The 9,016-nt window shown below is 50.5% G+C and overlaps 1 protein-coding gene across 1 annotated transcript; it reads left to right on the forward strand.

Moving 5' to 3' along the window:
- The first annotated feature begins 2,130 nt into the window (after positions 1-2,130).
- On the forward strand, positions 2,131-4,767 carry LOC139671082 (tubulin beta-2 chain). The gene is made up of 4 exons (XM_071553328.1): positions 2,131-2,289; positions 2,787-2,895; positions 3,149-3,259; positions 3,473-4,767. The coding sequence occupies exons 1-4, from the start codon at positions 2,233-2,235 to the stop codon at positions 4,531-4,533; spliced, it is 1,338 nt and encodes a 445-aa protein (XP_071409429.1). The 5' UTR covers positions 2,131-2,232; the 3' UTR covers positions 4,534-4,767.
- Positions 4,768-9,016: the final 4,249 nt, after the last annotated feature.

The following is a 9,016-nucleotide window of genomic DNA, read 5'->3' on the forward strand; positions in this document are numbered from 1 at the left end:
TCCTTTGAAGTCTCAAGCTGTTAGGAATGAGTTTAACGTAGGTATGGAGGATGTGTAAAATCAGCCTCTCCCGTTCACGCTGAAATGTCAGTAATTCTCCCAGGAAAAAACTAATATACAGTGTGCAACACGCAGAATACTTGGAAATAATAGTAGCCAGCAATCATAGTACCTGTATTTTGCACCACCTCTGCTATAACCGAGTTTTGCTGTGACAGTGTTTTCAGGAACACACCCACCACAGCCATGGGAAAGACTGGCATTACTTTGAATTATTATTACCTGAAGCGGTCAGTGGTCCACTGGAGTTGCTAATCTGCAAGTTATTATAGATGTGGATGTTGATTATGCAGTTAGCATGCCACAAATAATACTCTCTTGGAATTACAGCTATACATTGTTTGCGAAGCGTAGTCAACCAAATAATTAAATTGCTCCTGGCTTAGGCCGGTAAAAAAAGATTTCACAGAGAGTGCAAGTGGTCAGATTTATCTTTCTCAAAATCACCATTGAAGAAACAAATGTGGGAGTGTATTTTTCTAGCATGCCTTTTAGAGATGGGATAGCTTCTTACAGTAAGGCGAACAAAAGAAAGGTGTGGATGCTTTGGCATAACAATCAGAGAACACCAGGTTGTGCTGCAGACTGCCTTGGGAGAATGTAAGATCCGATCTGGAGTAATCCATGGACAGGATTATCGATCTCCAAAAACTAGGTTAGAAAGACTAGGGACATCGGCAAGTGCATAGAACAAAGGAGAAAGGATATCGAAGAAATATGGGTTGGAATTGATGTGCTTTTATCTGCACAGAATAGCTGAAATAGAGAATAGATGAAGTAGCATTTATCTAGCAGGTCACTAAAACCGGGTTTAGTGGAGTCCCACTGGGCTCTGGCTGAGGCAGCCTGCTGGGCGAGCCAGGGCAGCCCTAAGGGGGCCGCACCCTCCCTCTTCTGCACACTCAAACCCAGACCGCCGTGTGAAACAGGCGATGCCGAGGAGAAGACGACACGCAGCGCTGACCGCCCAAAGGGCATCGGGCACGGCGGGAACTGTGCCACCCTGCCGTATTCTTCGTCCCCCCGACCTCCTCCTCCTCCTCCTCCTCTTCCGGCGGGGTGGGCATGTGCCGTGCCCTGCCCTCCTCCTCGGCCCCCACCTGACCTCCCTGCGGCCGCTGTCATGCCCGCAGTGCCCCACCGGGATGATCGAAAATAAACTGCGGGACACATCCCTGGGGAGAACTTGTTCAACCCATCCCTTCCCCCCTTTTTTCTTTCTTCATCCCTCAGCGTCTGGGAATCCGCAGCGAAGCTACGAAGAGCAAGACCCGCTTGCTGCAGAGCTAGGGGAACCACCCCCTCCTCAAGTCCTCGACCCTGTGCGGCACCACCCGCGCTGTCTTTGTCTGGCTGCGGGTCGTCGGTGGCTGCGGCGGGACGGGGGACAGCGCGGAGCGAGAGCTTGACTGGAGGGCGGCTCCTGGCTCAGCTTTGGGGAATAAATCCGACCTTTTTAGGCGTAGAAAAAGAAGCCAAGCTCGGCACCAGGGGAGGGGCAGGCGGGCATCGCACGGGGGCAGGGCTGGCGGACCAGAAGTTACAGTGCACAGCTCGTGCAGGCGGGGAAAGAAACCCACCCGAGTCGTGCCGGGGGCAGATGAACCGGGTCAGGGCGCGGGGCTCCCGACCGACGGTGCGGGCTGGTGCAGGCAGAGGGGCGGCAACCCCGGCGATGCCGGTGGGGGTGCGGCGGTGCCCCCGCGGGGAGGGGAGTGTCCCGCCGGCACCGTGGGAGCGGAGGTTCCCCCCGGCGGCAACGCCCGCTGCTGCGGTGCGCGGGGGCTGCGCGTCTCGGGGAACAAAAGGCTGCGGTGGCGGCCGCGGAGGGCGGGTCGGGGGGCGCGGGGAGGTGTCGGGGCTCGCACGTGGCCGGCCCAGCCCGGCCGCCCCGAGCCTTTGTCCCGCTGTCAGCGGCACTCGGGGCGGCCCCGCCGCGCTCCGCGGCCACGCCCCGGCCACGCCCCTACAGGCCACGCCCCTCCGCGGGGCACACCGAGCGCCCATTGGCTGCGCGCCGTTCCCGCATGACGTCAGCGGCGAGGCGGGGCGCGGCGCCGCTTTTAAGGCGCGGGTCGGGGCGCGGCCGCCGCAGCGGCGAGTGCGGGAGCAGGAGAAGAGGGACGTGCAGGCGGCAGGAGCAGCGGGGCGGTACCTTGGGACACCGGCACCATGCGTGAGATCGTGCACATCCAAGCCGGCCAGTGCGGCAACCAGATCGGCGCCAAGGTACGAGCTGGTGCCCCGCTTGTCTACCCGGGGCTCCCGGGCGTGGGGCGGTGCCCGCTCAGCCGGGATCCACGTGTCCCAGAGGCAATCGCTGCCGGGAGGGCTCGTCTGTCCGCAGCAGAGCATCGTCGGGCGCGCCCCTGCACGGGGGGGTCCGTGCGGGGCGGCTCCCGGCTGTTGCATCTCGGTGGGGTTTCCGCGGAGAGGGCGTGGCGCGCTGTGGAGAAGGGGGTGCGGGACATCAGTTGCCGTCCATCAGCCCCCCGAGGGCTGCAGGGGTCCGGGGCGGGCGGGGAAAGGGGCCACCAGCCGGTGCCACACCCCTCCCGTCGGTGGCGGAGGATGCGGGGGGCGCGATAGTGGCTCCATCTGGTCGGGGGGCCGCACCCACGCGCGGCAAATCCGCGGCCGCCACGTGGCGGGGATTTGGCCAGGGGGCGAGAGTGGGGCGTGGCAGCACTGACCACCCTCTCGTCCCCTTCCTCCGGTCGCCCCAGTTCTGGGAGGTCATCAGCGATGAACACGGCATCGACCCCACAGGCAGCTACCACGGAGACAGTGACCTGCAGCTGGAGAGGATCAATGTCTACTACAATGAAGCCACCGGTAACGCCCCTTTGTAATCAGCTTCCACGGGGAGGGGGCATAGGGTGTGCAGACAGGGATCCCCCAGTCCTCCTTGCAGTGGGTGACGCCCCTGCACATCTTAAACGGCTGCTTTGTTTTCTAAATCCCAGCTACCTCCCTCCAAATTCCCACACCCTCCATGCCCTCGGCAGCGGATGGGAGCACAGCAGGGCTCCTGTGACACTGGTTGCTTTCTACAGGGCTGTAACAGTGGTGCTGGTTCCTCCTGCAGGTAACAAGTATGTGCCACGTGCCATCCTCGTGGACCTGGAACCTGGCACCATGGACTCTGTGCGCTCCGGCCCCTTTGGACAGATCTTCCGTCCTGACAACTTTGTCTTTGGTGAGTGAGTGTGGGAGGGAGGACTCCCTGAGTGGAAACTCAACAGACAGAAAAGACTCAGAGCAAGCATGCAAGTGACCCTGGGGGACCTGAAACCCAATGGCAGAGTGGGAATGGAAGTGAAGGGTGGAGCCCATAGGGAAGGGAAAGTGGCATCAGCCCTGTTTGTCGTCAGGGCGCTAATGTGGCACCTTGCTTTGGTCTGCTCTCCAGGTCAGAGTGGGGCTGGCAACAACTGGGCCAAGGGGCACTACACGGAAGGTGCTGAGCTGGTGGACTCTGTCCTGGATGTGGTGAGGAAGGAGTCGGAGAGCTGTGACTGCCTCCAGGGCTTCCAGTTGACCCACTCGTTGGGTGGAGGCACAGGCTCTGGCATGGGCACCCTCCTCATCAGCAAGATCCGCGAGGAGTACCCCGACCGCATCATGAACACCTTCAGCGTGATGCCCTCGCCCAAGGTGTCGGACACGGTGGTGGAGCCCTACAATGCCACCCTCTCTGTGCACCAGCTGGTGGAGAACACGGACGAGACCTACTGCATTGACAACGAGGCCCTGTATGACATTTGCTTCCGCACCCTGAAGCTGACCACCCCCACCTACGGGGACCTCAACCACCTGGTATCGGCCACCATGAGCGGCGTGACCACCTGCCTTCGCTTCCCCGGCCAGCTGAACGCCGACCTGCGCAAGCTGGCGGTCAACATGGTGCCTTTCCCCCGGCTGCACTTCTTCATGCCGGGCTTCGCCCCTCTCACCAGCCGCGGCAGCCAGCAGTACCGCGCCCTGACGGTGCCCGAGCTGACGCAGCAGATGTTCGACTCCAAGAACATGATGGCCGCCTGCGACCCCCGCCACGGCCGCTACTTGACGGTGGCCGCCATCTTCCGGGGCCGCATGTCCATGAAGGAGGTGGACGAGCAGATGCTCAACGTGCAGAACAAGAACAGCAGCTACTTTGTGGAGTGGATCCCCAACAATGTCAAGACGGCCGTCTGCGACATCCCCCCGCGCGGCCTCAAGATGTCTGCCACCTTCATCGGCAACAGCACAGCCATCCAGGAGCTCTTCAAGAGGATCTCAGAGCAGTTCACGGCCATGTTCCGGCGCAAGGCTTTCTTGCACTGGTACACCGGCGAGGGCATGGATGAAATGGAGTTCACCGAGGCAGAGAGCAACATGAACGACCTGGTGTCTGAATACCAGCAATACCAGGATGCCACTGCTGATGAGCAGGGCGAGTTTGAAGAGGAAGGAGAGGAGGATGAGGCGTGAAGTTGAGATGGGTAGGAGTTAAGTATAGTCTGAGCAGGCAAGTATTCATTGAGAGAAGGAATCTGTGCAGTTGTGCTGAAGCATGCATTTTTTAATTTGGTGCTCTCCACTGTTGCTTCTGTCAGCAGTTTTGTATCCTTGACTGTCCAATGTAACAGTAGTTGCAAAAATACTTCAGAGTCTTCTGTTGAAATGGTTAACTTCTCAAACATAAAGGCTTTTTTGTGTCCTAAACTGTCTCCTTTGCTTTATTTCTCTCTAGATTAAGCAAGTCATTCTTGTGTAGTTTTCTGTAGCTGCACTTCTCGGTTTGTTCCTTAACCTCGGTGAATGGTTAAGCTCAATAAAACAAGAATTTCCAGCCTGTGAATTAGCAGTGTGTGGAAACTGTAGTAGCTCAGCTAAAGATGACAGCTAACTTACAGAAACTCCTGTGTGTAACAGCTCATCCAATTGCTAGGGTGAAAGCTGCTTCAGCTGATAGAAACAAGATTCTGCACTTGAGAATCCTGCAACTCCTATTTATGGGCACACATGGTAGTGAGGTCAGAGGGATGGTATTGAATTCCACATTACAAGCTGTCAAAACTGTTTTGACTGGATAGCTGCAGGCTTCCCCACTGCCATTCAGCAGCTTATTTAACTTGTTCCAGAGCCTCTAGTACATACATATGGATGGCTGACTGTGATTTGACTTGATGCTGAGCTTGCTTATCTTCCTTCAACTCTCCTCTCTTAATACAAAATTTGCATGCAGAGAAGCATAGGTCTGTACTAGCAGACAATCTGAGAGCTCAAGTGAAGACCTGAACTTTCTCTTCAGGAATAAAATTCATGTGTTTCCCAAAACTAGGCAGTAACTTGCCCTTCACTGTAAAGAGATTGACTCGCTTCAGGAGATGGGAGGTAATGGGCATATTTCTAGGTGATGTGGCTCAAAAGGCTGTCCAGAGCATAACGTATAATCTTAGTCTAGTCACCTATAGATACCCTGGCAATAGCTGTCTCCAAGTTGCATATTTACAGGACAGTTGTTTGCTCCTGGTCTCTGTGGCAGGAAATGAACTTCTATCCAGGCAGGAGAGGGCAATGCAACAGCACCTCATGCATCTTTGCAAAGGTAAGTGTGAATTCCTTACAGTGAGGGAGGAGGAAATTTTGTTGCTGTGCTTACAGGATGCAAGAGCCCTGAATGAATCAACAATGCTCTTGTCAGTAGTTAGCAAAGTCTCACAGATTTTACTCCTACAAAATGAGTAAAATCCCTCATAGAGTGTAGCAGTTACTCAACATGTAAACTTAGTCCTTAGTTAATTCAAACACTGCTTAGAGGAGTGATCCTGTACTAAAAGAAATGTTGCTTTGAGAACTGCTACCAATGCTACAATTACTGTGGTCCTTGCTGCTCTGAAAGAGCTGGTATTCACATTTGTGCAGCCTCTATTGTGATCCTTCACTGAAATGCTTGCAAGGCATTACTGGAATAGAGAATTAAAAGGGAGCTGCTGTGCATAACTAATATCTTGCCTGTTTTGACTCCACTGCCTGTGGACACTGCTCTGAGCATGCCCTGTTCCTTTGCTGATGGGTCTGCTAACCTGGTGTGCAGGACAACAGGCACTTGCTAAAGCTTTTCTCTCATCTATATGCTTGTTTTCTGGAGCACAGAGGAGTGAGAAGCACTTAAACTGCCTGAACTGTCAGTAAACAAATACAGCTGTGTATACCCCCAATAGTACTTGTATTTCTTAGCACTTGAGCAGTTCTAGGATTAAACATTAGACAAATTGAGGTTGTTTTAGTAACTTGCATTAATACATGCTGCCTCAGGCCCTTTTGGGAAATAACATTTTATCTGGTTGCCACAGTAACCTTGCCTTGAAATTACCTCCCTGCTTGTACTTGAAACTGTTTATCATATAGCTTTGAGCCAGCAAACAAATCTAAACAAAGTTTCACTAAAAGATGAGAACCTGCACTTTGATAGTAAATATCTTCCTTTCAACTGTGACACTGTAGCAGGTTTCACTAGTGTTCAGCATGTCTAGTTTCTAATTCATGGTGTAATTACACTCTGTGTCTAGCTGATCCTTAAATATAGCTACCCAAGTGACACATTTCACTACAGCTCCCTTACTAGAAAGTAGGACACCATCCTACATAGCTTGCTGTTTGTAGTCTTTTTTTTTTTTGTTCTAGAGGAAGAGAAACCATAAATAGAAATATTTTGACAGAAACATGTCCTTTCATAAATCCTACACAGCTTATTTGCCAGTCATAATAATTAAAAAAAAAAATAAAATCAAACCAGCATTTCAGTAGGAGTTGAGGGAAATATACGAGAAGAGGATACTGAAAGATTTGAAGGGAAGGTTCACAGCTTGGCAGGGACAGTAAGTGAAGTATGAGGAAGAGTCTCATACTGGACCTGGGGGCTATAGTACCTCTGGGTTTGTTTCTTTTTTTTCTTTGAATCTCTGAGCTTTAGTTGTATCTATTGCCCAGGAGACCATTCACTATAAAAACTAGAGATGACTACTGTATGACAAACAAGAAAGAGATGTCTTAGTAAGGGCTTGTAGGCTTGTTGTTGCCTTCTTCTGCTTCATAAAGAAAGCAGAACCACTGGAAGGATTTCAGATTAGACAATCTCACTGCCTTGACCTCTCCTGGGTGTTGATTTGTATTTGCCCATGTGATGAACAACACATCTAGGGCAAAAGGTCTTGCATGAGGCATCCTCTTTGGAAGAAATGGGGGTAGATAACACAGAGCTGGTGGTGTGCAGCTTCAGCCACTTACAATGGCCGATTTATGTTGAGATAGAAGTTAATAATATAAAGCAACGTATTTTCATTTCAATATATCAATTGTAGCCTGAAGGGAAGCATTCTCCTCTGTTGACAATTAGAGCTGATGGTGTTGGAGAACGGAACAAACTATTTATTTATTTATTTATTTATTTATTCCCTTTGTTCGATATGTGGAATTTTTAAGCATGTTAATATAACGTCCTGACCAAGGCAAACAACTCAATGCTTGTCTGCTGGTAAATGCAAGATGGTAAAGAAGCTTGCAAAAACAGCTAGGTACAATATAGGCTTAATTTAAATAGTAATGGCATGAGATGGGGTAGCACTGGGATGCTGTTTCTCCTACTTCCCTTTCCTGTTTAGTTCTAGGACCTCAGTCTAAGCCAGTGTAGCAACAGTGTTGTGAATATATAGTTCAATATGTGTTTCGGTTTTTCAAAGCTCTTAAAAATAATGTAGGTCTGCATCTGTTTTCCAACAGATGTTTTCAGCCTGTCAAGTGGCAGCAATAGTGACTCTCTTCTTCCCAACCTGTGTGAAGTGCCTATAAACATCAGAAATTGGGTTGCATTAAGTATACAATGATCCTGGTGATGTGACAATCTAGGAATCAAACCTAAGGCCCATCCTGCTGACAGCTCTATCTTTCCAGAAGGTATGAAGTAAATAACACAATAAACTGAAGTACCAATAGGATTTATAACCTGAAGAAAGAACAGAATCCAGACTTTTGGTCTCCTCTCCAGAGAAGTCTGCAAAAATTGGCCAAACCCCTAATCTGTGAAGGGAATTCCGCTCATGGATGATGGGATCATGTGCCAGATACTTCAAAAGAGTATAGTGCTAGTAAGTTCTTCTAAATGTGCAAGCACTATGTGCTTAAAGAACCTGTGATGGACTGACAGAGTCCTTAGGGGGTGGTGCTGCAATGCTTCAAAACAGTTCTATTGCCTGGAGCAACTGTGGCCAAGTGGTGCAAGAGGGACAAGTTTCCTCATCTCCCTAGAAAGAGCTGGGCCATCTAGCAGTATTCTGCACCAGATGCCTTGTTTCCTTATTCCTTTTCCTTCACTGCAAGCCCCATAGCACAGTTATGTATAAGATCAGGGTGAAACCTATTAGTGTCTTTGATTAGGCCAAGTTTCATGGTTGTTCCATTGAAAACACTTCCCAAACCAAAACTCCACATCTCATTGTCTTGATGCTGGTTTGGTGGGAGGTTTTTTTTGTTTGTTGTTTTTTTTTTGTTGTTGTTTTGTTGGGGTTTTTTTAAAGAAAGGGTTGTTAAACTATATTAAATTCTGCTTCTCAGTGGGAGGTGCTTTAATTGCTGCTTTTTGTTTAATGAGGCCTAATATTCTTGTTTGTATTTAGCTATAAGGAGGCAAAATCCTCTCTGGAGAAATAATGTGACTACCCTCTATATTTGATACACACCCTTTCACCCAAGGGATGTTATTCAACTTTTCCTTTCTACATTAAAGCATAATGAACATATACTTTTAGGGACTGTTCAGATGTGGTAGCCTGCATGGGAGGCTATAGCTAATGCTGTTCCATGAGCTTGCTCATTGTAGGGAGGCACTGTATTTCATTTACAAATGATTCCCTTCTTAATCTTCCCATGTGTTTTTGCAATTGTTTGTGTTTCCACAAAACAAAGCTTCTGA

Source organism: Pithys albifrons, chromosome 4 (genome assembly GCF_047495875.1).
Source record: "Pithys albifrons albifrons isolate INPA30051 chromosome 4, PitAlb_v1, whole genome shotgun sequence".
In the NCBI taxonomy this organism is placed as follows: domain Eukaryota; kingdom Metazoa; phylum Chordata; class Aves; order Passeriformes; family Thamnophilidae; genus Pithys; species Pithys albifrons.